The 27,528-nt window shown below is 49.2% G+C and overlaps 1 protein-coding gene and 1 non-coding gene across 4 annotated transcripts in view; both read right to left on the minus strand.

The window, feature by feature from the left end:
* Positions 1–27,528, minus strand: part of ME3 (malic enzyme 3) — a 222,282-nt gene that overhangs the window by 60,994 nt on the left and 133,760 nt on the right. For all 3 annotated transcript variants that reach the window (XM_027531817.1, XM_027531818.1, XM_027531816.1), the window contains exons 5-6: positions 15,624–15,699; positions 2,972–3,133 (exon numbers count right to left, since the gene is read on the minus strand). In XM_027531817.1, coding sequence (XP_027387618.1) covers positions 2,972–3,133; positions 15,624–15,699 — 238 coding nt within the window. The remainder of the gene's footprint in view (positions 1–2,971; positions 3,134–15,623; positions 15,700–27,528) is intronic.
* LOC113886624 lies at positions 1,400–1,469 on the minus strand. Its single transcript, XR_003509508.1, has one exon. It is a non-coding gene; the product is annotated as a small nucleolar RNA SNORD30 (small nucleolar RNA).

Raw genomic sequence — 27,528 nt, forward strand, 5'->3', positions numbered from 1 at the left:
TCATGTCCATCTCTTTGCCACTCCATGGGCTGCAGCCTTCCAGGCTCCTCTGTCCATGGAGTTCTCCAGGCAAGAATACTGGAGTGGGTTGCCATGCCCTCCTCAGGGGATCTTCCCGGCCCAGAGATTGAATCCAGGTCTCCCGCATTGCAGGTGGATTCTTTACCATCTGAGCCACCGGCAAAGACCCTGGTAGTTACAAGTTGAGGCCCACTCTAAACTTTAGCACATCATTGCTGGGTGCTGGACCTTTAAAGGATGTCAGACATGATGTCTGACACCTGCTAAAGGCAGCCAACACCCTTCTAAGGGATGCAATGGCCTCAGAATCAACCTCAAGCCATTCCATTTCTTGTCTAGAAACAGCTTTTAGGGGAGAGAGAGGGAGGGAAAGGTCTCGATTAAATCCAGTTGGAACACAGCAGGAGGTGATGGGCGGGAATAATAACACAAAGTTTGCGCTCCTCATCCACATTTACAGGGCTTCCGCACATGTTCTTTGTGGTTGAGGGACAATTTCAGCAAAATTCAGGCATCTGGTTGGGCAGGGGAAACCACAGCATGGGGCAGACCTTAAAGACTGGTCTTGATGAGCAATGATAAAGCGTGTCCCACTACCCAGCCTCCCTGCTCCTAGGTTGGTGGGGAGGCATATGGAGAAGTGCTTTGGATGTGAGAGCGCACTCCGTAACCTTCTGGCCCAGGCTCCAGTTTCACTGGCAGGGCTGGAGTCTAGAGGGATACAGGGACTCCCCTGGCTGTCAGGGCTGGGGATCAGGGCCTGTGTTCCCAGGCCAGCACTTTGGCTGCCGGCTTGTCCTCCGCCAGCCCCTCCCACCCCAACGGGTTCCCAGTCTGAAGCCAGGTCTCTCTGTGTCTCCCTCACTTGACTGCATCTAGGGATGAAACCTGAATAAGCATCTCACTAGGGGCTACATGCATATTCTTGTTTAGAAATGAGGGTGTTGTGCGGTGTCCAGCGGGGAAGGAGACCTTGGAAAGAGCTACGAAAAGTTTTCCTGAGAAAGATCACACAGGATACCAACAGTATAAGCTTTTCTGACAATATGAATAAGGAATGTAAGTAATGACCATTCTCTTTGCCTCAATATTTCTGCTTGTAGGAGTATATCCTTGGGAAATCATCAGGGACAGGAAGACTGACCTGCAAAAATGGGTATGAGAGCACAATTATATTTTCAAGAAGACAGAAACAACCTGAGTGCCCAAGAGTGGAGAGTTTCTTATGTGAACTGTGATACACCAGGCAGCTATGTAAATGACATTGTGGAAGAATGGCTAGTGACCTGGGAGAAAGCTCCTGACACACATTACCTTTAAAAAAGCGGGAAACAAAATTGTATATGCAATATAAACTTAATTTTGTTTCTTTTCTCTAGAAAATCAGATTTCCGAGTCTCAATAGCAAACCATCAGCTAAATGAGATTTCATGTAAATCATCACATATTTAATTTTGCTTTTATAAAAGCTACATTTGGTGGGGGTAAGGCTGGAAAGAAATATTCCAAATTGCAAACAGTGATTATGACTGGTTGTGTGACTAATATTTTATTTTTAATACTTCTCTGGATTTTTCTCAGATGGACATGCATGGATTTTAAATCCAGAGATAGATGTCATTAAGACAAAGATACAGAGCTGTGAATTGCAGACAGCACGAAGAATGTGACCCACGGGGGTGGTACCCAGAGCAGACAAACTCCTGGCTGGGGTTTGAGCTCCTTAAACTATAAATCTCCCAGAAGCCTGCAGGGGCTCCCAGCCACAGTTTGGGTCAGTTTCTCCCCATGGGTTTACAGGACACTCATGTGCCTGATCCAGGCATTTCAGCCTTTAGTCCCAGTGCTTCGAGTTTTAATCCTTTTCCAGAAGTAGTAGTTGTTGTTTATTCACTAAGTCATGTCCGACTCTTTGTGACCCCAGGGACTGTAGCCTGCCAGGCTCCTCTGTCCATGGGATTTCCCAGCCAAGAATACTGGAGTGGGTTACTATTTCCTTCTCCAGGGGATCTTCCCTACCTGGGGACCCAACCTGTGTCTCCTGCATTGGCAGGCGGATTCTTTACCACTGAGCCAGCAGGAAAGTTCTTTACAGAGGTAGTTCACCTCTAAAATGCTGAAAACACTGACCAGCAGCCACTCCCACCTCAGTGGCTTTCTTCATTAATGGATCAGAAAGAGAGAGAGGCCACCAGGGTAATAGAAACTGCCTGGGGTCACAGAACAAGGGAGCACAGAAAGCCTGTGCAGGGGCACCTTGGCAGGAGGGAGGGGAGCAAGAAGACCCAGAAGAGGCTGGGGGAGGACAGAGGGGCTGGGAGGGCGGAGTGGGCGACCAGGATGGAGAGAGGTCTTTGAGTCACTGCTGTGTAGGCGAAATGTCCTAGCAAAGAGGACCCCAGAGAGAAACAGCCCCCTTGTAGGGAAAAGCCAATTCTGTGTCCGTGTTGTAACTGTTTCTTTGACTTGCTTTCCTTTGCTTTTGTTATTATTTTTAAAATATGTAAAAAATAGAATGGCCTGATTCAGAGAATCCTGCCCCTCTGCCTGACTGTTAAACTAAAATGCCTTTGTTCAGGACCCTGTCCACCTGTGGACAGCTGGAAGGAAGAAATGAACACACCCCATGCCTGAGGCCTGCCATTCTAGGAAATATTTGCGAGATTCATGGCCTTTTTACTTTGCTTCCTCACTTCCCCCATCTCTGAGCTATAAAAGAACCTGGCATCCAGCCCCTGTAAGATGGTTATTTTGAGACATTAGTCTCTCATCTTCTCAGATGGCTCTCCAAATAAATAAAGCGGCTTCCTTGCCTCAGCACCCATCTCCTGGGTTTACTGACCTGTTGTGCAGAACAGCCCGATGCTGCGTAGACAGATCACTGCACCAAGGTTTTCCCCACCTGAGCCCAGCTGCTACCCTCTGGCTCCCGGCCAGGGCAGCACATTACCTCATTGTTGGTGCCCACGTCCAGCAGCACAGGGAGGCACTGCCGCGGGTTGACGCCTCCGCACGCCGTGTACAGGGCCAGCTTGCCCACGGGGATGCCCATGCCGTAGCAGCCCAGGTCTCCCAGGCCCAGAATGCGTTCCCCGTCAGTCACCACCACCGCCTGGAAGGAAAGGCAGGACATCTGTACAAAGCGCCTGTTTGTGCAGCGTGTTGGGCCTGATGATGATGCTTACTGTGGGAATGGCAGGGATGTGTGTGCTCAGACGCTCAGTCGTGTCCGACTCTTTGCGACCCATGGACTGTAACCCTCCAGGCTCCTCTGCCCATGGGGCAGGGATAGAGTAGGATAATCAAATAGTTAGCTTAGAAACCCCATTAGGGAGGGAACTTTAGGGGGCTTTGAGAAACCACAATAAGACTAATGATCACTCAAGAAAATAATGAGAAAATTCTGAAGCACTGTGGGCTTGCTTCACTCACAAAGCAAACGAAGTCCCTTAGCATCAGAGCCAGATTGGCTTGCTTAACAATAAAATCAAGACAACTTGCTTAGCAAGTTAAACTATGCAACAGAAGCACGAGACAGGCCCCCAAACAAAACAATGGAGGCATGAGACCTACATCCTGCCCAGTGAGCTCAGTTAATTAGTAACCCCCAAAACATGCTCTTTGGCCCCTAAGACATGTTCTTTGCACAATGACCCCCAAACAATAAAACAGTAGTAGCGAATAAGGCCTACAACTTGCCCAGTGGTGTCTTCAGGTTAATGACCCTCAAAACATGCTGTGTGCACACAAAAAACAATCATTTATGGAAAGGTGACTTTTCAAAATGAAAGACCCTTATTGTCCTGAGACCTGAAAATATTTTTCCCAAGTGCTATGACAGTCCTGGCTGGACCATACAGAGACGAGAAAACTTCCCTGCCCTAGCTGGGGGAGGAACTGATGAGGGAAACATGACATCTACTCAAGAAAGACAAAGAAGATCTTCTCCCTCTCCCCTCTCTTCCTGTGATTATGAAAATGCAACCCACTGAGTACTCAGGGCAGTGAGAGCTGGCCGGGAACCTTGCAAGTGAACCAACTCTAATAAACTTTGTGTGCAAAGTTGTTTCAATCATGTCCAACTCTGCGACCCCATGTAGCCCGCCAGGCTCCTCTGTCCATGGGATTTTTCAAGCAAGAATACTGGAGTGGGTTGCCCTTTCCTTCTTCAGTGGATCTTCCCCACCCAGGGGTTGAACTCACATCTCCTGCACTGCAAGCAGGTTCTTTACCGCTGAGCCATCCCTGAGTCAGGGCACTTTGCAAAAGACACCATGCTAAAACCTGGGGGAAGGAGCTTCAGTTTGCTTATCTCTAAGATCAAGAATGTGTGGACCCAGCCCTTGAAAGGAATGGGCAGAAGAGAGATGGAATGTGTATATTTATACTGACTCTGGGGTAAAGTATGAGAGCCGTGTCACAGCTCAAGAGCAGCAGAGACAGAGAGAAGGGAGAGGCACTTCCTGCAGGGCAACCCTTCTTGGATGAGGGGGAAACACATGCCAGACCTTGGAAAGGTGGAGATTACCCATTTGATGCAAAGGAAATTATGGTTCAGGGTGGAAGTGGTGGGGGTATAGGGTGTGTGTGGGGGGAGAGGGGGGTTTGGGTCCCAGGAAAGGAAGCAATGGAAAATCAGGCTGGAGTCAGACTGAGGGGGACCCTGAATGTCAGGCCACGGGGAACCCCTCAGGGTGACAGTGAACTTGTTTATAGGTCATCCCAAGCTGCTCCCCAGCACTGGTTCCCTACATCTTCAAATGAGTGGAGTTTATGGGGCCACCCAGCCCTCCCCTGGAACCAGGTCTGGGTCAGGACGTAGGACCAGCTCTGAGATGTGGATGTCCTGGGCACCATAGGGGTCACTTTACTCCATGTGGCACAGCGCTGGGCCCCGTGGATAAAGAGATGAAGACTCCGTCCTGCCAGGAAGGGTTTAAGATCCAGCACCAACAAGCTCTGCAGAATCTCCTCTCTCTTTCTCCAGGAGTGAGAGCACACAGGGCCTTTTAATAGACACTGGTGCATAGATTTTTAAAATACCCCTTCACCTCTGGAAAGGGGGCCCTCGAGAGGGCAGCCGACGCGGGACTATCATGCTGTCTCCTTGAGATTGGTCTCTTCCCCTAGGGCGAGGGCCCCTCCCCCAACCCTGTCTCACGTCTCACCCGATTCTCCCCACACCCGGCAGGGAGGCAGGTCAGTGATGGTTATCCCCGATGCACAGCTGAGCAAACTAAGCTCCTGGACCTTCACGTTCTGTACGTATTTGCTCAGTATCAGCCCCACACCAGGCACTGCACTGGAAGTTTCCACAGCAGTTATCTTAGAAACGCTGGGTGACTTACCAAGGGCACTTTGCTCGTGAATGTGGCAAGCGGGGGTTCTAGTTAGGCTTCAGGTTCCTGGTCTGGGCTCCCTCCACTCCCCGCGTCCCAATCCCCCCACCATTCAGCTGAGAAAAGCACCTGTGCTCTTGGCCAAGTTCCACCCCACCTCCCATCCGACCTCTCTGCGGCCTGCCCTTGACCCCCTCCTGGCCGCTCTCCCCGAGTCCTGTCTTCACACTGTCCCTGGGGGCCCAAACTTTGCACATTTCCCTACCATCTCTCCTAGCTAAAACCTCCTTATTCTGATTCCCAGTCTCTCACACTTTCTCTCTGCTGAGGCACAGAGAGAGACAGGGAGTTCTACAGAGGAAACCAGCTATGACTCCAGGGTGCTCTCCTTATAGCCCTGGGGCTTTTCAAGATGGTGGTGGGGGACTTCCCTGGTGGTCCAGTGGTTGAGACTCCACACTCCCAAGGCAGGGGGCATGGGTTCGATCCCTGGCCGGGGAACTAAGATCCTGCAGAACACACAATATGGCCAAAACAAAAAAAAGGATGGCAGCAGAGGTCTGACAGGGTCCCTCCCAACATGGAGATGCCTGCGGGCACTTGACTGCATGCCTGACGGCTCTGAGGGGATATCTCACCTCCATCTGCCATCCACTCTCAATCCTGTTGTGCTAACAGGTGCGTTGCTTATTAATTTTCCTTTTTTTTTAAACTGGAGTATAATTGCTTTACAATGTTGTGTTAGCTTCTGCTGTACAACAGAGTGAGCCAGCCGTATGTATAATGTACCTGTATCCCCTCCCTCCCACCCGCCCTCATCCTGCCCCTGTAGATCATCTCAGAGACCTGAGCTGAGCTCCCCATGCTATACAGCAGTGCCCCACAGGCTAGTTTACAATTAGCTATTTTACAAAGCCCTCTCTGTGGCTCAGTGGTAAAGAATCCACCCGCCAAGCAGGAGATGCGCATTCAGTCCATGGGTTGGAAAGATCTCCTGGAGAAGGAAATGGCAACCCACTCCAGTAGTCGTGCCTGGGAAATCCCATGGACAGAGAAGCCTGGTGGGCTGCGGTCCACGGAGTCACAAAAGAGTCCAGCGCGATTTAGTGACTAAACAACAGCAAGTGTATATATTGCAACAGCTTCGCAACCAGGGTCAAAGGCCTTTTTTCGCTGTTGTTCAGTTGCTAGGTTGAGTTTGACTCTTCGTGACCCCATGGACTGTTGCCTGCCAGGCTCCTCTGTCCATGGGATTTCCCCTTTACTGCCTTCTAACTGTCCATGAAATAGAGTCCAAAAGGCTTATCTCTAATGACAGGAACCCGACACGCCTTCTGGAACTTATCTCCAGTTACTCATCTGCACACAATTGCTCTCTTTGGTCAAACTGGCCTCACTCCCGCCAGAGGAGGGACACACTCTCTCTTCACCTTTGGTCTCTCTCGCCTCTCAGCCTCTGTCTCCTCCTGCGCTTTCCCCAGCAGTGCAAATCCCGCCATTACAACCTAATGGGATTTCTTCTAGCACCTGCTATATATTCCATGCACCTGGCCTGCGCACCCTTCCTGGCTGCCCACCTGCCTTCTGCAAACAATAATTAAGTACCGACTGCTTGCCAAGCCCTGCATACGGTGCAATTAAAGCCTTTGATAGTGATAGCATTTGCGTTCTTATTTAACATTTAAAAAATGCACATTTTATCTCACCCAACAGCCTAAAGGTTAACAGCAGGGGTTTGGGCATCTAATAGCCAGCACTTGAGACTAGCCTTCTTGATAATGTACCATATGTAATCTTGGGTCAAACAGTAAGTTTTCTGAGTTTTAATTTTCCATAACATTAGAATAATTAAAATATCCAACTCATTAGGCTGTAAAGATGAAAGTTGTTAGTCACTCAGTCGCGTCCGACTCTTTGCAACTCCATGGGTAAAGATGAAATTAAATAATAAATGTCTCATTTAACCAGGGGCCTTGTACAATAAAGTAAATGATTGGCAAATGATCACTGCTCTTATGATTATATTGATGATTATTATTTAGGGCAAAGGCTACATATTAGAATTTTTAATTGTTTCATCGCTCTTTAATGCAGCCTCACCACAGAAAGGCCATGCAACAATTATCTGTTAAATGAGTGCGTGAAAAGGAAACCATGGAAGACCTTGGCAACTTTTAAGAAAGTCTGGCTATATGGGCTTCCCAGGTGGCGCTAGTGGTAAGGAACTCACCTGCCAATGCAGGAGACAAAAGAGACGCGGGTTTGATCTCTGGGTCAGGAAGAATCCCCTGGAGGAGGAAATGGCAGCCCTCTCCAGTGTTCTTGCCTGGAGAATCCCATGGACAGAGGAGCCTGGCAGGCTGCAGTCCGTGGGGTCGCAGAGAGGTGGACATGACTTCGAGACTGAGGACGCATGCAATTGGTCTTTCTACTCCTGGAGTCTCCTTATCCCATTTTGTTTTTCAAAGCACACCTAGATTTGCCACTTCCTCGCCCCCACACCTCCAATGGCTCCTGATGCCTATAAAATAAAGCTGAAACATCTCTGACTGACATTTAAGACCTTCCATGATCTATGTCCAATCTACTCTTTGAATTTCCCTTTTATGCACTCCATGCTCCACCCAAATGGAAATACCGCTAATCTTGTATAAGGTGTGTGTTTGTTAGCCTACATGCTATTTTACACCTCAATCCTTATACCTCCTTGATCCAAATCCTACCATCCTTACATGTTTCAAGAAACAGTTCAAAAGACACTTTCCTCCATATGAAGCTTTCCTTCTGGAACATATCACTCCCAGCTCTGAATTCCTATAGCATTTTAATCTCCCATGTCACCTAAGCCTTTCTTTTTTGTATGACAGTTATATCTATGTCCGTGTCTTTCATAGCAACTCTTTAAGGGCAGGTAAAGGATCTTGTCCTCTTTGATTCTTTAGCACTTGGCTTGGGACCTGCAGTGCAACGATGGACAATGTGATTGGCCCAACAGAGACAGCAAAGGCTCTTCTCCACGGGACTGAATTCAGACCTGGAGTAGACAGGCAAGTTCAGAGAGAAGATGCTGCCTCCTCTGGGGCTGGGACCACAAGAGCGGGAGGAGTCAGAAGGCTGAGGGCAAGCTGGAGTTGCAGCCTGGGGTTTCAGAGCCTGGTGATGGCTGCCCTGAGCCACAGCATCACAGTTCCCACATCTGGATGGTGTTTACAGCTCGTGACCCCTTGGTATTTCTAATAACAAGGAGAAGATCCGGATGACTGGGGGATGCTGTGTCCCTTTCTTCCTCTGTCCAGCCGGCTTCCGACTTACTGTCCACCTCCCTCAGCCTGCATGGCCCTGGCGGGGCTGACCCAAGACCGATACGAGGGCCCCGTTTCCTGGCCTGCCCCGGCTCTGGTTACCCTGGGCTTGAAGCTCTGGGCGTGGGCCGCCCTCAGCACTGTGTGCGAGGCCCTCTCCCTCCTCCTCCTCCTCCCTCACCCTTCCCATCTCCTCCTCCTCTCTGCCTCTTTTTCTCTCCCCACAACACAAATAATGCCCTGGCTGAGGTTTCAAATCTTGGTTCCATCCCTTACCGGCACTGAACCTAACTTCCCAGTTGCCTTGTCTATAACACGGGAATGACAATAATTCCTGCCTCTTGGAGGGTTGCTGGGAGAAGCCAGTGAGTTCATCCGTATAAAGCACTTAGCGGGATGCTGGCAAGTGGATGTGGTGCTGTGCTGTCCAGACCCCCTCAGAGGAGAGAAGAGGTCATTACCTGAGCTGTACTTTCAGCCTGCTTGGGTGCCTGCTCGACTGAGGAGAGCCACCTTGACCAACGTCATGCTCCATTCCCAGGGCAGCGGCCCACAGCCAAGGACTGAGGGACCCCTTGGCCCAACTCGGGATGACGGAAGAGCCATCCCCACTCCTGAACCTCCTCAGGTGCCCCACTGGGTCTCTCGGGCCCCCTGACTCAGCCCAACCTCTCCCTCTCCTCTGTCCTGACTACTTTCCTTCTAGAGGTTGATCCCAAGAGCCGTTCCTAATATGCTGATCTCCACCCAAGAGAAATGTTTCCGGGGAAATCCAACTTCTGACACTGACTGGGGCTTACCCCTTGGTGGGTGTGGGCAAGGCAGGCAGGCACTTGGCAACTAAGTCTGGTCCAGGTTTAAAGGCCCAAGAGACTGGTGCCCATAGGCAGGGGATGCTCCCTTGGCTCCAGGGCTCAGCCGCCTCTCGGCACTGTTAGCTGTTGGGCCTGGGATGAAGGAGGGGTTTAGGAGCCTGGGAAAGCTGTTGAGAAAGGGGGCTCTTCTGAGCTGAGCCTTCCTCCCGGCTCGGGGCAATGGCCCTGTGGGAAAAAGTCAGAAAAGCAGCTCTCAGTCCCCTCTGTGATTTACACCACAGGGCTCTGGGGAGCGGTGGGGCAGGCGGCTCTCCCTCCCTGTGAGAGAGGAGCCCCCAAACCCCACGGTCCCCCCGGCCCGAGACCATGACCTTGCTTCCCTGACAGCCTACTCCTCTTCCTGCGCGTGTGCAGTCCTGCTTTCTGGCTGGGAAACCAGAGAAAGTCCTGTTTCATTTTCTGAGTTCTTTCAGAAGCATCTCTCTCTCTCCTCTTTTTAAAGATTACCTGGCTTTTCTTCCAAAGCTATGGTCCCACTTTATATACCCGTCGACAATGAGCGAGAGTTCCAACTGCTCCGTGTCCCTGCCACCCCTCCTTTTACACTTCCTGCCATGCTGATGGACATGTTGTGGTAGCTCATGGTGGGTTTCTTTAAGTTCGTTCATTTATTTTTGGCTGTGCTGGGTCTTCATGGCTGTGCTTTGGCTTTCTCTAGTTGCGGTGAGCCGACTCCTCGCCGTGGAGGTTTCTTCTGTTGCAGAGCACAGGCTCTAGGGTGGGCTTCAGTAGTTGCAGCGCGTGGGTTCAGCAGTCGTGGCTCCCAGGCTCCAGAGCACATGTGCAATAACGGTGGTGCGTGGGCTTATTGCTCTGCATGTGGAATCTTCTCAGACCAGGGATCAAACCCATGTCCCTTGCACCAGAAGGGGGATTCTTAATCACTGGACCACCAGGGAAGCCCACAGAAGCATCTCTGGACCACGCCTCCCCTCCAGCCAAGAGGCGAGCTATGTGAGGGTCCAGAAAGACCTGCACCTTGAAAAGCTCTGCCTGTCCTGCTCAGCAGCTGGGCTCTGGCCGGAAGTGACACTTACTGGTGGGCGACCGTGGGCATCACTTCACCAATAAACAAGAAAGGCTGTGGCTTAGAAGATTCTGTACGTTTGGAAGGGTAGTCCTGGAGTGAGAGGGAGGCACCCTCCAGAAAAACGCTGTCGTGGGGCAGAGTGGTGACTGGGGGCAGCCTGATTGGTCCTAACTGACTTGTATATGCATGTGTGCATGTGTGTGTGTGTGTGTTAGTTTCTCAGTCATGTCTGACTCTTTGCGATCCCATGGACTGTAGCCCACCAGGCTCCTCTGTCCATGGAATTCTCCAGGCAAGAACACTGGAGTGGGTAGCCATTCCCTTCTCCAGGGGATCTTCCTGACCCAGGGATCAAACCTGGGTCTCCTGCATTGTGGGCAGATATTTTACCGTCTGAGCCACCAGGGAAGCCCAATTGACTTGTACACACGACAAACCATGGGCCCAGTATTCAGAGCTCCTGGCTTTTCTAGAGAAGTCAGAAATCCAGGGTTTTAAAATTGTGGTTTTGTTTTTTTTCAAATGAAGTCTCTTAAATTTAAAATGTTGCCTAAAAATTAAAAAAAAATCTCAAAAATCACTGAAAAGCAATAGTGTCTGAGAGCCAAATCTCCTGGCCACGCTTTTGTGGTCTGCTGTCCCCAGGTGGGGGACGCCCTCCTCGGCCGCCCTCAGGCCCCTGCAGTCTCCCCACAGCCCCGCTCTGTGGGCTTATGGCCCTCTCTAGCGATGGCAATGCCCGCCCCAGTGCCCATCAGTACAGCGCTGACTTCATCAGAGTTGGCCCTCACGATTTCCTGCTGTGAGGTCAGAGAGGCTATAGGCACACACAGCCGCTAAATGGAAAATCCAAGACCAGAACCGAGAACCCAGGTCTGCCTGGTTGCAAAGCCAGAGCCGACTCTTCTACATAGCTTCCAAGACCAACCTCAGGGTTTCTGCAAAGTGGAACAGCAGTTCTGCATGGAGGGGAGGTGGGGGCCCCAGGGATTCACCCATTCGCTCTGGGGTACCGTAGGGTGAGTGGTCAGGCAACTCTGTTGCTCCTCATTCCCACACTCCTCTCTTCGGTGGCACAGACAGAACATCTCAAAGTGTTAGCCGCTCAGTCGTGTCCAACTGTGTGTGACCCCATGGACTATATAGCCCGCCAGGCTCCTCTGTCCTGATTCTTCAGGCCAGAATACTGGAGTGGGTTGCCATGCCCTTCTCCACGGCATCTTCTTAACCCAGGGATCAAACTTGGGTCTCCTACATTGCAGGCAGATTCCTTACCGTCTGAGCCACCAGGGAAGCCCTGTTGGACATTTTATTTATTTAGTCGCTCAGTCGAATTGTTTCTGGGTCAGTCTAACTGGACTTCAAGCTCCTTGAGATGCCTGCACACCATCTTTATCCCCAAGCCCTCACGGAAGTCTTACAGAATAGATGTTTACTAAATGGCTGTTGGGCTTCCGTCATAGCTCAGTTGGTAAAGAATCTGCTGGCAATGCAGGAGACCCGGGTTTGATTCCTGGGTCGGGAAGAACCCCTGGAGAAGGAAAATGGCAAACCACTCCAGTATTCTTGCCTGGAAAATCCCATGGACAGAGGAGCCTGGCGGGCTACAGTCCACAGAGTTGCGAAGAATTGGACACAAGAGAGTGACTAAACCACCACCAAATGGCTGTTGAACACAGCTGAATTAGATGCGCTGGCTCATGTAACTCACGCTTTCCCTAGAGGAACTGGGTGCTTCTCCTTGTCTGAGCCCTGCCTCATTCCACCTCTTCCAGAATGACCCCAAAGCCCCTGGTTCTCCTCTAAAATCACAACAGGTGCTGTCTTCAACTCTCTGGTAAGTAGCACTTCGTACTTGGAAGGTTCTTAAAATATGTCGGTTGAAGTCAACAGATACTGAGCAGCTAAGGTTCAAGTTTGAATTCATATCTCGATTTCCCAAGTGGAGTGAAGCACTTTGGGATCAGGGTATGTGTTCTCCCTATTCTGCACTCCTCGAAGCAGAGCTTGGGGTGCAGCTTTGTAAGTTATGCCCTGACAGGAGGAGAGATGGGAACCTGAAATCCAACCCATGAGCTGTCAAGGCCCTGTGCTAGTCTGGAGGAAGGAAGGAGCACTTTTTTTCCTTACTGGTTAAGAGGGGACGTCTTTTCATCATTCTTTTAAACTCCCCATAGCAGGTGGCGCTAGGGGTAAAGAATCTGCTGGCCAATGCAGGAGACACAAGAGAAGTGGATTTGATTCTTCAGTCAGGAAGATCTCCTGGAGAAGGGATAGGCTACCCACTGTAGTATTCTTGGGCTTCCCTGGTGTCTCAGACAGTAAGGACTCTGCCTGTAGTGTGGGAGACCTGGGTTCGATCCCTGGGTTGGGAATATCCCCTGGAGGAGGGCATGGTAACCCACTCCAGTATTCTTGCCTGGAGAATCCAATGGAGAGAGGAGCCTGGTGGGCTACAGTCCATGGGGTCGCAAAGAGGGGGCAGGACTGAGCAACTGAGTATGCATGCGTGTGCGTGCGTGCACACACACACACACACAGCTCACACACATATATACAGAGCTCACACAGAGGCACCACAGATGTCAGTGCAGACCCCATGACTCTGCCCTGGCACAGGCCTGGTATCTGGAAGATGTTCATCAGGTCCCTCTACTAAGTTCATTCAGTTCAGCAAGCATCTACTGAGCACCTACTGTGGACAAGTCTCTCCATGGCTGAACTGTCCAGGAAGGAGGAAAGATTACACAGGGCAGGCTGCAGTTAACTTTCCATCAAGTGAGCTGGCTTCCCTTAATGAGCTCAAGATTTCATTATACATTTCATCCTGACACACCTTGGAAACTTGCTTCTTCTGAGACTGGGGCCAAAGCCTGCAGGGTCAAGACCTGCCTGTAACCAGAGTCTAAGAAGACAAGCAGGAAAGAGAAGCACCAGGCACATCACATGTGTGATTGCATACTCAGTCTGGTCTGACTCTTCACAACCCCATGGACTGTAGCCCTCCAGGCTCCTCTGTCCACGGGATTCTCCAGGCAAGAATACTAGAGTGGGTTGCCATGCCCTCCTCCAGGGGATTTTCCCATCCCAGGGATCGAACCCGAGTCTCTTCTGTCTCCAGCACTGGCATGTGGATTCTTTACCACTGAGCCACCTGGGAAGCCCCAGGGCACATCACACCCAGATGGAAATGTTCTAACTGAGCTCTTCACTGAGGTCAGGACTGGAATCCAAGGGCCCTGGCTGTGGCGCCAACCTGGCTCCCAAGAGCCAAGGTCCTGTCCTACTTACTGTGGTTCTGAACCCCACCACGCACCCAAGAGGGCCAGAAGTGGGTGGAACACAGGAGAGGGGGTTAGAGAGAAGCTGCACTTGGTGCCTGGTGGAGGGAGGTGGCCCAGGGAACTGGCTGGGAGGGAGGGAGAAAACAACTGTCAGCTTCTCAGCATCGCCTTGGGAGGGAGAGAAACTGGGCGTGCTCTGCTCCAGTCCCTCCCCTGCTCATGTGCCAGAAACGCCCTCACCAAGCAGCCAGGGGATGTTCTGTAATTGTGCTTCAACCATTTGTTTGCAGGGGCTTCCCAGGTGGCGGTGGTGGTAAAGAACCCGCCTGCCAAGGCAGGAGACCTAAGAGATGTGGGTCCATCCTGGGTCTACAAGATCTCCTGGGGCAGGGCATGGCAACCCACTCCAGTATTCTTGCCTGGAGAATCCATGGACAGGGGAGCCTGGTGGGCTACAGTCCATGGGGTCAAAAGAGTCAGACATGACTGAGAAACTAACACACACACACACACATGCAGGTTCCCCTGTCCATGGAGGCCTAATAAGGTGATGGGATCTGACCTAACTGTTACTTCGTTTCGTTTTAAGTATATTCATTTCTAGATACAATCTTTACAGATTTCAAATACAGGATTATAGAATCATAGATGCGAAGAGACACAGAGGAGATATTCCTTTAGCCCAGTGCCTTTCTGCCCTGAGCTGAGGTTCACATCTCTTTTACAATATCCCCATCAAGTGATCATGGGGTCCCTCCTTGGATACCTCCAATAGTAGGCGATTTACAGTCCACAGGGTCGCAGAGTCGGACATGACTGAATTGACTTAGCACACACGCATGCATGGCGTCATTCAATAAGATTTGTTTGCAGAAGTGACGATGATCTTAGAATCCAGAGTCCCTGAAATCCTCCACAAAAATCCCCACGAGAAGAAATCTGGCTACACAGCCAGAGGCTAACGAGTTTCTTCAAAGCTGCACCGATTTTGCCTTCTATATTATATCGTTTGCTATATAAAAACTACTTTTCTCCTTAAATGTTTTGAGTAAAACTGGAAACAGTGCCAGATTCCTTTTGTCACTCTGCACATCTATCCCTTCTCCCCAACACTTTGTACCCCCGCCCAACACATACTGCTGTGCACACCCAGGTGTGAAGATGTTGCTCATCATAAATCTTTTCTCTTGGTGCAGAATGTCCCTGCCCTCCATCCTAGTCTCTCCAATGCCTGACTATCCAAACTCTACCCCTCAACTCAATGCTTTGCTCCAATGTCACCTCTTCCATGAAGTCTTCCCAGATTACCCCGACTAAAAGGAAACTCTCTATTTGAACACCCCCAGCTCTTCTGTGTGCCTGATTAATCTCTGATCAAGTTCCACCTGTTAGTCTTTTATGTCTCTCTCTCTTACTTTTCTCATGAAAAGTTAGCTACTTGAGAAGAGGGTCCATGCTGGATTTTCCCCTGAATCCACCATGGAAACCAGCAGTGAATATTCAGCAAGTACTCAATACATGCACTAGTATTACTATTAATAATGATGATGATGATGACGGACAATTTCACAAGGGTATCTGGTTAACGCAAGCCTTCACTCCATGGTGCGTTCATGCTTGGCTATAACTGGACTATGGTCTGGGACTGGGGGAATGGATTTGGTGTCCTGTCTTCAGTGTTGCAATGGCCCCTTTTATAGCTCAGAATGACTAGCGCAGGCTGAAAGGATTCATCCAACAAGAGAGCAATAGCAAAGAAAGCAGGATCATACCTTAATATCGTCTTCCGGCCAGGAGTTGAGCATTGTTGCAAGGTGGCCCTTGTCATGAACGGTGATAAACAGCCCACTGGGAAAAACAAAGCACATGCCCACAGACAGACCAGTCAGACCAGGAACGCAGCAGGGGCCACAAGCACTGTGTATCGTTGTATCGCTTAATTTTGGCCACAGATCGGGGCTGAGGGGGTCCCTGTTCAAAGTCCAAACAGTTTACAGCCCTGCCCTGGGCTTCCTTCAACTGCTCCCCACAGGGGAAGGGCTCCATGGGGCCAAGGGATGTATCCCCCTGGAGTCTGTGCTCGCCGCAGCCTGTACCCTTCTCCCCCTAGGCCAGGCACCCAGGACCCCAGAATCATCTCCCTGAGTGGTCCCAGGCTGCTTTCAGGGGCTGTGTGGGCCTCTTCTCTGGGTCCCCCCTTCCAAGGACAGACCACACTGCAGTGGGTGGGTCCGCAAGCCTGGGGCCATGACTGGAATTGGACGTGTGGGCGGTGTTGTCTAGATACCCGTCCACGTGGTCCCTTGCCATGGAGGATGGAGCTGGGGACAGAAAGGGGCGGGCTACCAGCCACGAGTCTATTTCCTCTGTACCACTTGAGTCTGAGAATTCTAAATTCAAACTTGGCCTTCCAGACCATATGAAGATATATCTGTAAAGCAGGAGGATGAAACATATTTTACTTAACAGTTTGTTAGCTTGACTTTGAACTTCTAATGTTTGGACCTAAGTCTGTGGATATGAATCTCCTGTCCTGGGATCAGCGGTGAGAGGACATGTGTGCCTGGTGGGGAGGTTGTGGGTGGTGCAAAGGATGGCAAGTGGTCTGGACCAGTTCCTTCTTTTCCCCCTTTTTTTTGACCAATGCACCCAAGAGAGAGAGGCTCCTTTGACTTGTGAAGTACCCAGGCCCGAACACGCAGTCTGTTTTTGCCAGTGTCAGAGGGTTGGGGAAGTGCGTGTTGGGGGTGTGGTTCCCTGTTCTACTTGCCCTGCCTAAATCAGAGTGCTTCCCCCAAACGGCTGCCATGGCTTCACGAGGTGCTTGGATTTTGTGACCCATTACTGCAGTCATGCCCTCGTTAACACTGTAAGCACCATGGCCCTGTTCTTCGGTCCCACCGGTCTTGTGAAACCCTCACCCTTAAGAAAACCCACTTTCTGCTCCCTGTGCCTTCCCAGCCAGGCCCCGAGGGCAGATGGAGACAGCCCTGCTCCAGGGCAGGCTGATCGCACCACCATCCACTCTCGGCATCAACCCACACAGACTCTCAGCGTTGACCGGTCTCCTTGCCTACAGTGTTTCTCTGATCAAAATTCACTCTTTCCACTCTTTGCAAAGACTGTTGCAACTTCTTTGCTCTCAGGCCTCCAACTGCCTCACCTTTCCCCTCACTGCCCTAGTGACCATGTCTGTGATGTCACAGGAAGCATCTCTTGTCAGTTTTCCACCAGCAAACCTATACACTTCCGTATCTGCAGCCAATCCTCCCACTGCAGTGAAAATTACAGAGCCTGAAACAGACAGAAACTGGAGAGGAATCTGCCTCTGAGAGCAGGAATTATACCCTTTGAGATTTGCCCATGTGTGGCTTTTGCTTGAGGGCAGTCTAATATGCAAGTAGCTTGAGGCAGCAGAAAGCCTCAGTCCTACTAGTTTGAGGTGTCAGAGAAGTGAGTTGGAGCTGGAAGAGCACTCAGAAAGTGAAGGGGAAAGTTCTGGAAGGGAAGGCGATGCAGAGAGGATGAACATCCAATTTTGTGTGTAAAACCTGCCCAAATAACTGGCTGATGATTCACCTATACATACCCAAGGGTCTGGCAAAAAAAAAACAAAACTGCAGCTGGACACTGAAAGAACCCAGCAGAGATTTCCACTGTTGCCCATCAGTAGGGACAGAGTTTGGAACTTGAGTCCAGCCTACTTGGACTCCAAAATCACTGTGCACAGTGACTGCAGCCATTAAATTACAAGATGCTTGCTCCTTGGAAGAAAAGTTATGACAAACCTAGACATCACATTAAAAAGCAGAGACATCACTTTGCCAACAAAGGTTTGTATAGTCAAAGCTATGGTTTTTCCAGTAGTCATGTATGGATGTGAGAGTTGGACCATAAAGAAGGCAGAGTGCCAAAGAATTGATGCTTTTGAATTGTGTTGGAAAAGACTCTTGAGAGTCCCTTGGACTACAAGGAGATCCAACCAGTCAATCCTAACAGAAATAAACCCTGAATATTCATTGGAAGGACTGATGCTGAAGCTGAAGCTCCAATACTTTGGCCACCTGATGTGAAGAGTAGACTCACTGGGAAAGACCCTGTTGTTGGGAAAGACTGAGGGCATGAGAAGAGGGCGGCAGAGGATGAGATGGTTGGATGGTATCACCCGAATCCACGGACATGAATTTGAGCAAACTCCAGGAGATAGTGAAGGAAAGGAAAGCCTGGCATGCTGCAGTTCCTGGGGTCACAAAGAGTTGGACACGACTCAGCAACTGAACAACAACAACAAAAATAAAAATTACTCTTCTGAGAAACAAAACAATCCAGAGTTCACAGAATTCAGGGTACAGAGAGGTCTATTATAATAGCCTGTTTACTTTATCTATGTTAGACACCATCCGTAATAAAAAAATTAAACAAAGTAAAACAAGAAAAACACCACTGAACTCCAAACTATTCTTGACTTCCACGGTCCCTGCCAAGACTGTTTCTTCCTTCTCTTCTCTCCCATAGCTAGACTTCTTGGAAGCGCTGTCTACACTAGCCGCTTCCATTTTTCCATCTTCCACTGAAACATGTCGTTACTTAATAATGTGCTGCCAACACTGCTCTTGCCAAGGCCCCGGATGATGTCCACTCCAGAAATACAAGCAGCTTTCTAGCCTTCGTCTCCTTTGTCTTCTCAGCAGCCTCTGACACTTTAAGCCTCTGGCTTTGGTGACTCCGCTCTCGTCTTTTTTCTTCTACCTCTCAGGCTGCTCCTTCTTAGGATATTCCTGCTGGATCATCCCACCACTAGGTGTTAGAGTTCCTCCCAAATTTGCACTGCCCCATTCTCCTTCTCTCTTGCCTGGAAAATCCCATGGGCAGAGGGCCTGGTAGGCTGTAGTCCATGGGGTCGCTAAGAGTCAGACATGACTGAGCGTCTTCACTTTCACTTTTCACTTTCATGCACTGGAGAAGGAAATGGCAAACCACTCCGGTGTTCTTGCCTAGAGAATCCCAGGGACGGGGAGACTCGTAGGCTGCCGTCTATGGGGCCGCACAGAGTCAGACACGACTGAAGCGACTTAGCAGGAGCATCAGTGGCATTCTCCTTCTCACTCTTCCTCTTTCTCTATATGATCTCAACAGTGTCCAAGGCTTTTGGCCAGTGACTCTCAAAGATCTGCAGACCAGAGTTTTTCATCTTTGGTACTACTGACATTTTGGGTGGGATAATTCTTTGCTGTGAAGGGTGAGGATGTCATGTGCGCTGTGGAACGTTGGGCAGCATCCCTGTCTCTCCCCACTAGATGCCAGCAGCACCCCACACACTGCTGTGAGAGCCAAAAATCTCTCCAGACGTTGGTAAACATTCCCTGGGGAGAAAATGTGCCTCTGATTTTAGAGCCATTGTTCTAGACATTTATATTCAACTGCCTGCCTACCATCTCCCTTCGTATGTCTCGAAGGCACTTTAAACTTCACCTGTCCAAAATCAAATTATGATCTAGACGTGCATCGCTATGACTCAAAGACAAGACAAAACAAAAACCCAAGACAAACCTGACTCTCCTCTCCCGCTTCCTTTCTCAGTTAACTATTTCCCTCAGGCATGTAGTTTAACAATCCCAGACCCCCAGAAGCATCTTCGACACTGTCCTTTTTCCCTTTTATATAACCCCTGCCAAGTCGTTCACTTCTGCTCTGGAATTACCTCCTGGTTCATACACTTCTTTCACCCATGACGCCACTGACCTGGTCCAGACTCCCAGTACAGCTGTTCCCTAAAGCACCACAATAACTCTGTGACATCCTCTCTTGTCTCCACCTAATCTAGTATCTACATAAAAGAAAGAGCGATGTTCTTGAAATCAAAGCCTTACTGTGTTTTTGGCTATGCCTCTCAACTTGCAGGCTCTTAGTTCCCTGACTAGGGATTGAACCTGGGCCACAGCAGTGAAGGCACCAAGTCCTAACCATTGGACCACAGAAAACTCCAAAACCTTACTTTGTTATCCCCTGTGATAAATATCCTTCATGTCTTTCCATGGTTCTTGGGACAAAGACTCAAGTCCTCAGCCTGGTCCACCTACGAGGCCCTGTATAGTCTGGCCCTTGACAACTTCTTCACTTTATCCTTATTGCTTTCTCCAGTCATTGACCACACTGGCCTTCTTTCCATTCCTCCATGTGTCAAGATTTTCTTAGTCTTTGGCCAGTTCATACACTGTTCCCTTTGCCTGGCACCCCTGGCCTCTCTGCATTCTATCAATATGCTTAGTTAATTCCTACTTATTTTTCAGATGACTTCCAAGTCAAATTTGGGGCTCCTTGTTAAAATTCTCAAGTATCCCATCCTTACACACACAAACCTATTACAGTTATTTATGTGGTTATTTAGTTAAATGCTACTCTCATTAGACTGTAAACTTCACTGGGGCAAGGCAAGCATTTACTCTGTTGTCGACCACTGTATACCTAAACCTAGTCCATAATACTACTCACACATTATTTTTGAAGAAGTGAACTACAAGGATGGTTGAAGGTTGAGTGATGAAGGTGAAAGGTGTAGGGATTGGTATAAGTTTGGTATAAGTTGGAGTGAAAGAAGCTTTCATGTGGGCTATGTTGTATCATGCTCAAGGGATCAGTGTTCTGGGCTGGGTGGCACTGGGCTGTGCTTGTGGCTCAGAGCAGGGAAATGCATCTATAAAGGGAGTGGACAGGCCAGTGGGGAGAAAAATTCCAGAGCCTAAGACTTGGGAGTTGCCAGGCTCTTTCCACCATGTCGACTGGGGACAATGTGGGTCTCCGAATTAACTTACTCATTAGGTTTGAGAGCAAGTTCCAGGAATTTTCTGGGCTACTCTAAAATGACCACAGAGCACTTAGTTGTACCCATCAAGACAAAAACAAGAATCAGATTGATTTCTTGGAACTTGTTGCTAAAGATCATCTCTATGCAGTTTGAGTTTGGAAAAAAAAATTATACTGTGTTGATAGTAATGAACTTCAAAGACTTTCCTAGATGAGATAAACAGTCACACATGGTGAGCATCCTGAAGTTTAAATACTGGTACCTGCCTTGGGGGCTTCCCAGTGGCTCAGTGGTAAAGAATCTGCCTGCAATGCAGAAGACACTGGTTCCATCCCTGGGTGGGGAAGATCCCCAGGAGGAGGGCATGGCAACCCACTGCAGTATTCTTGCCTGGATAAGCCCATAGATCCAGAGGAGCTTGGTGGGCTACAGTCCATGCGGTCACAAGAGTAGGGCACGACTGAAGTGACAGCACGCACGCACGCACCTGCCTTGGTGTCAGCAGTGGTAAGCGGGCCAAGTTGAGCCTGTATGCCTGGGACCTTTCAAAGAACCACCCTCTCTACTTCCAAACCATCTGCTGCTCTGAGGTTTGGCCTGAGGAGGCCTTGTTGGGGACTGTGACTCTTCCTTAGCTTCTATTTTTCCACAGCTGCAGCTCTGATATTCATAAGCAATTTCCGCACCCCTCCCCCGCCAGGTCGTCTGGAGCTAGTCACGTGGAACAACAATGCTAACAAAGGGGCCCATTCTTTTCAGCTGGAAAAACCAGGTCTCAGCCCAAGGCTCACTGATGACTCACCGGGTGACCTTGGGGAAGTCATTTACTCACATTAATTAATCCCTATGACGCATTCCTGGCCTCAAGAAGTTCTTAACCCTGACCTGTTTTGGAAATGTCCCTTAGAGCCAAACAACTTCTCTTCTCAGCATTACTTTTTACCAGATAGAGGCTTAGTAATGATATTTAGCAAAAAGCTCACATGTTAAGGGATAAGATTCAGGCACCATTTTAGATCTTAGCAAAGCTCTCATGTGATTAATTCTAAACACAGGAAAAGTATGATTATGGAAATAATCGGCTACATAAAAATAGGCTCTCTTTGTGGCAGATAAGAAGAGGGTGGAGGGACATTTCAAATGAATGTTTTTAAACTGAGATTTGAGCTAAAAAGTTTCAAAAGATGACTTTTTTTTTCTTTTTTGCATATATAATTTTATGCTCAGATCACGGTGCAAAAATAAAACTGAAATATATTAACGGCTTTTAATGACTTCTCAAAGTGCATTTCCATTTATTACATAACTCACAGCTACCAGTCTTCCCCAAAGGATTGCCCTGGAAGAGGATTTTGAGACATCCAGTCCAAAGACCTCACTATATAAATGAGGACATGGAAGTTCAGAGAGGTGAAGTGATTTGCCTGAGGTCACACAGCTCACAAGCAGCAGAACCTACTTGAACCAAGATGCTGAGTCCAGTGCTCTTTCTGTTGCCCCAGACTGCCTATTCTTTCCAGAGACCTAGTTCCCAATGAAGAGCTAGGGACATGGACCAAAATGGAGCATCATAGGCGCTCATTGGAACCACCGATGAAAGATTTCTCTTGATGCATGTTGGTGAGGAAGTAAAATGTGCAGAGTGAGGGATTATGAGGTTAAACAAATGGACTGTGGGTTCCAGCGGGATCCTAGGGGGAAATCCCTTGCCCATCCCTCCACTTCCTACCCAAATTGCATCTAGACCAGCTCAAAAAGAAGATATTTCCAGGGAAGAAGACCTCTTAGATGCCCTCAGCAACCTATTTTCAGGTTTAACTACTTCCACTCAAAGAAGCGGGGTGGGCATTAGTTTTTCCTAGCAATACATGGTGATGGGGTTGGTTCTTATCTCTGCTGTCATGAGGTTCTGACCAAGTGAGAAATGCAGACGCTCACTTCTCTGCATTCCTGTTTAGTGGCTTCAGGAAGAATACTTCAGTGCCTGGGAGGTGCACTGACCCACACCTGCTCAGTCTCACCAGAGATCTCCAGCGCATACAGTCCTGGGCATGGGCATGGGGATTTTCAGGGATTACTTCCAATAAAACAGATCACTAAGAGTGATGAGGGTGCAAGCGACTCCAGAGAAGTTCAGAGAAATGGCAGGGGGAGGTAGCAGAGAGGAGGTGTTAAATGTATGCGCTCTGCGGCCACAGCATCTGGGTTCAGGTGCTGCCTTCGCTCCTCACTGGCCGAGTGGCTGTGGACAGGTTACCCTTCCCCAAGCTGCACTTCCTTATCTGTAAAATGGAGAACTTGACAGTAGCTGCTTCATGCCTGTTATAAGGATCAACTATGACAATGCATATTTAAAGAGTTTACTATGGCGCCTGCTGGCGTGTAGTAAGTGCCCAACAAATGGCAGTTCTAAGAGTTGCTGGGTTGGTGTAGTTAGTGGTTAGGAGTGCAGGCTGGGGAGTCAGCATCCAGATGCTGGCGAAATGCCTAGCGAGGAACTGCTCATAGTAAGTGCTCACTAAACACTCAGAGCTAATTATTAATTCATATTTCAGTGAGACTTATACCAAGTCAGTGTGCGTGCTTGTCAGGGGCTAGGGTTGACAGTTCAGTGTGCCTTTGGTGAAACAGGAAGGCAATCAAAGTTTGGTAGAAAATCTTGCAGTATGAGGGTCACCGAACAAGAGCAAGACAGAGTTCTTTGGTGATGCACTTTTGGGACTAAAAGTTTCCATTCCCTGAAAGAACTAGTGTTCAATAAGGATGAGATCAAGGGCAGCTGGAAATGGAATACACATCACGGAAGAGCAATATTCATCCACTCTGCCATTCAACCATCCATTCGCTCATCCACTGAACAGGCTCTTTGACATCTCTGGAACCCTGTTTAGCCCTTTATGTACATTGTCTTATTTCTCACACAACACTCTCAGATGGGCTTCCTCCCCATTTCTATAGATGAGATTCAGATGGAAGCAATGTAAAGGCAGAAGTGAGGTTTAAACACAGGACTCTTGGAAGTTCGGAAACGCGGCTCCTTCATGTGTGTGATTTGGGATCAGTCACTTCAACTTCATGGCAAATAGATGGAGAAACAGTGGCTGACTTTATTTTTCTGGGCTCCAAAATCACTGCAGATGGTGACTGCAGCCATGAAATTAAAAGACGCTTACTCCTTGGAAGGAAAGTTATGACCAACCTAGACTGCATATTAAAAAGTAGAGACATTACTTTGTCAACAAAGGTCCATCTAGTCAAGGCTATGGTTTTTCCAGTGGTCATGTATGGATGTAAGAGTTGGACTATAAAGAAAGCTGAGTGCTGAATAATTGATGCTTTTGAACTGTGGTGTTGGAGAAGACTCTTGAGAGTCCCTTGGACTGCAAGGAGATCCAACCAGTCCATCCTAAAGGAGATCACTCCTGGGTATTCATTGGAAGGACTGATGTTGAAGCTGAAACTCCAATACTTTGCCCACCTCATGCAAAGAGGTGACTCATTTGAAAAGACCCTGATGCTGGGAAAGATTGAGGGCAGGAGGAGAAGGGGATGACGGAAGATGAGATGGCTGGATGGCATCACTGACTCAATGGACATGGGTTTGGGTGGACTCCGGGAGTTGGTGATGGACAGGGAGGCCGGGTGTGCTGTGATTTATGGGGTCGCAAAGAGTCAGACACGACTGAGCGACTGAACTGAACTGACTTCAACTCTCCGTGTCTCAGTTTTCCCTTCAGTAAAATGGGAACTGTGGCTTCTCCATTACGGAGTGACCAGGAGGACCAAGCAAGGCGAGTTCACACACTCTGTACACTATAAAGGCCTGCAGGCGTGTGAATCCTCATAGGTGTCTGACCTTGGGACAGGTCAGACAGCTGCGAGAATCCTGGGAGTTCTATGGGGATTCTGAGCAGGGAAGGGGGGTGGTTTAAGCGTGCTGGCCTCCCTGGTTTCCTGGCGGCCCTTTCTGGCTGAATGGGCTAGTATTTTGGGTGCCAATTTGCTCTCGGCCTGTTTCAATCTTCTCTTGGTGAGAAGAAGCCACCCTCCCCCACAACCCTGCCCCCTACCCTGAATGCGGCCATGTGAGACGATGCCCTGACGGCTGGTGTGATGCTCTTGGCCTATTCTGGAGCACAAAAGGAGGCAGGAAGGCGGGGAGTTCCAGGGAGCACTGGGCCTGGCTCCGCTGAGACGCGCAGGCACTTCCGGCTTTTGAGTGAATGCAGGCTGCCCTGGGGAACTCCTGGGCGCTGAGCACCCTGCAGGGAGCTACGGTAACCTGAGTACTCATCAAGGCTAAAGACTCCTTTGAGCAATCAGAACAGACACCCTTGGCCACTCCTGGTGCTGTGAGGATGGGCCTCTGTCTGAGAGGCGCTCACGGGGATCTGTCATGTTAACAGCCCTTAACTGAAACAAGAAAAAAAAACAAAAATAACTTTGGCTACTGATTACTTTCCCCAAGTTTTTCCTGTTTGCTTCAGGGAAACAATTTTGAAATTTTAGGAAAGAAAAAAATAAATATATATATAAAGAATCCGGCAAGCTGCCAACTTATGGAATCAAGGCTTAAATAAATATATGCCCTGCTTTACAGAACATTCCTGAAGTTGCGAGTTGTCCACCTCTTCGAGGCCCTGTGGACTATAGCATGCCAGGCTCCTCTGTCCATGGGATTCTCCAGGCAAGAATATTGGAGTGGATTGCCATGCTCTTCTGCAGGGGATCTTCCCCACCCAGGGATCCTGGGTTTCCTGCATTGAAGGCAGATTCTTTACTGCTGAGCCACCAGGGAAAGAAAATACACCTAAAACAATACTGTATGTGTATTTCGGAGGTTACTGTTTAAAGGGAAACTGCAGAGAATTGTCCAGGAATGTAAATCACTGTCCCCTGATTTACAGCTTTCACAAATTTGGACCTTCCTACTTTGGTTTCTAGAAACAGAACCCAGGTTCCTTCTCAGCCGATGCTTGGACATCAGGGCCTGAGAAGGAGTGGTTGGAGATGGGGGGTCAGCCCTCTCTCGCCCAGAGTTCTGGGCTAAATATGTGGCCAGGAAAGGGAAAGGATTCATGCCTAACAAAAACGAAATACCTCCTTTATTCTCTCACACACTTGACTCATTTGGCCTAAAAGACATGCTTGCTCCAGGTCTGACCTGACACTTAGGGGTGCTTGTGTTGAAAGCTAGCATGTAATTCACCGTCTGCTCCTTTGCCGGGGCTGTCGGTACTGTTCCAGAGGAGGCCACCTCAGGACCCGGCCCTGGAGTGGGGACGACGCTGAGCACAGGCCCCAGGTGACGCACGGGTCACGATGCAGAAGCACGGAGTAAGCTTTCCACAGCATCATCTAGCCATGGCCCACTCTGTGCCACAACATCCTTCAGAGATGCCCGTTACGTAAATCGAGATACTGGTGCTCTGGGTAAAGCAGAGGTGAGAGCCTTCCTTCTTGGAGGATCTTCTCATTACTCTTCATCTCAGCGATCACTGTTTCTACAACAGAGCTCAGGCAATGACAGCAGAGGAGAAGGATTCCTACCTGGCGCTATAGCATTGCAGGTTGCTGCTAAGTTGCTTCAGTCGTGTCCGACTCTGTGTGACCCCACAGATGGCAGCCCATTAGGCTGCCCTGTCCCTGGGATTCTCCAGGCAAGAACACTGGAGTGGGCTGCCATTTCCTCCTCCAATGCATGAAAGTGAAAAGTGAAAGTGAAGTCGCTCAGTCATGTCCGACTCTTAGCGACCCCATGGACTGCAGCCTACCAGGCTCCTCCATCCATGGGATTTTCCAGGCAAGAGTACTGGAGTGGGGTGCCATTGCCTTCTCCTTGCAGGTTAGCGGCTGTTATTTAGAACAGTACGTCTTCAGTGCACAGCTCCTCCTCGAGACGGCATGTTCTACGAGGGCAGGACGACATCGCTCTTGTTCACGGCCGTAACCTGGGGGCTCAGCATAGCACCAAGCACACAACAGGGGCTCCAGAAGGCGAATACGTGTTGGGTATGCTGAGCGGTCCAGAATGTGGGCGCTGAAATGAGACAGAGCTGAGCCTCTGTGTTTTCAGTTAGAAACTGGGCGTACAATAACACCTATCTCAACGTGTTTCGGTGAGGATTCAATGAAATAACAGATCAGGCACAGGGGTAGTGCTTGGCATGCAGTAACCACTCGCAAATGGTGGCTGATACTGGTTATTTAGACTAGGAAGCAATAACATATGCAAATATTTTCTGGGTGACAGAAAATTCCAAGCCAAGAAAATAAAACAATTCAAAATTGAAGTGTGTGCCTCCCTCTAAAAAGATATACTAAAACCTTAACTCCTGGTGCTTTCTGTGGAAATCGGGTCTTTGCAGATGTCATTAAGATGAGGTCATTAGGTTGTTTCCATGTCGGAGCTATTGTAAATAGTGCTGCAATGAACACTGGGGTACATGTATCTTTTGGAATTATGATTTTCCCCAGGTAAAAAAAAAAAAAAAGATGACGTTGTTAAGAAGGTCTTTCATTCAAAATGGGGTTTCCCAGGTGGCTCAGCAGCAAAGAATCCGCCTGCCAATACAGGAGACATAGGAGTCATGAGTTCAATCCCTGGGTAGGGAAGAACCTCTGGAGTAGGAAATGGCAACCCACCCGAATATTCTTGCCTGGAAAATTCCATGGGTAGAGGAGCCTGATGGGCTACAATCCATGGGGTCACAAAGAGTCAGACACGACTGGGCATGCACACACTCCATCCAAAATGACTGGAGTCTTTATGAAAAGAGGCGAAGATGGAGACATACGGGGAGAAGAAGGCCATGTGGTGATGGACGCAGAGATTGGAGTGGGGTGTCTACAAGCCAAGGGATGTCAAGGAC

This window comes from Bos indicus x Bos taurus, chromosome 29 (assembly GCF_003369695.1).
Source record: "Bos indicus x Bos taurus breed Angus x Brahman F1 hybrid chromosome 29, Bos_hybrid_MaternalHap_v2.0, whole genome shotgun sequence".
Taxonomy (NCBI): Eukaryota; Metazoa; Chordata; class Mammalia; order Artiodactyla; family Bovidae; genus Bos; species Bos indicus x Bos taurus.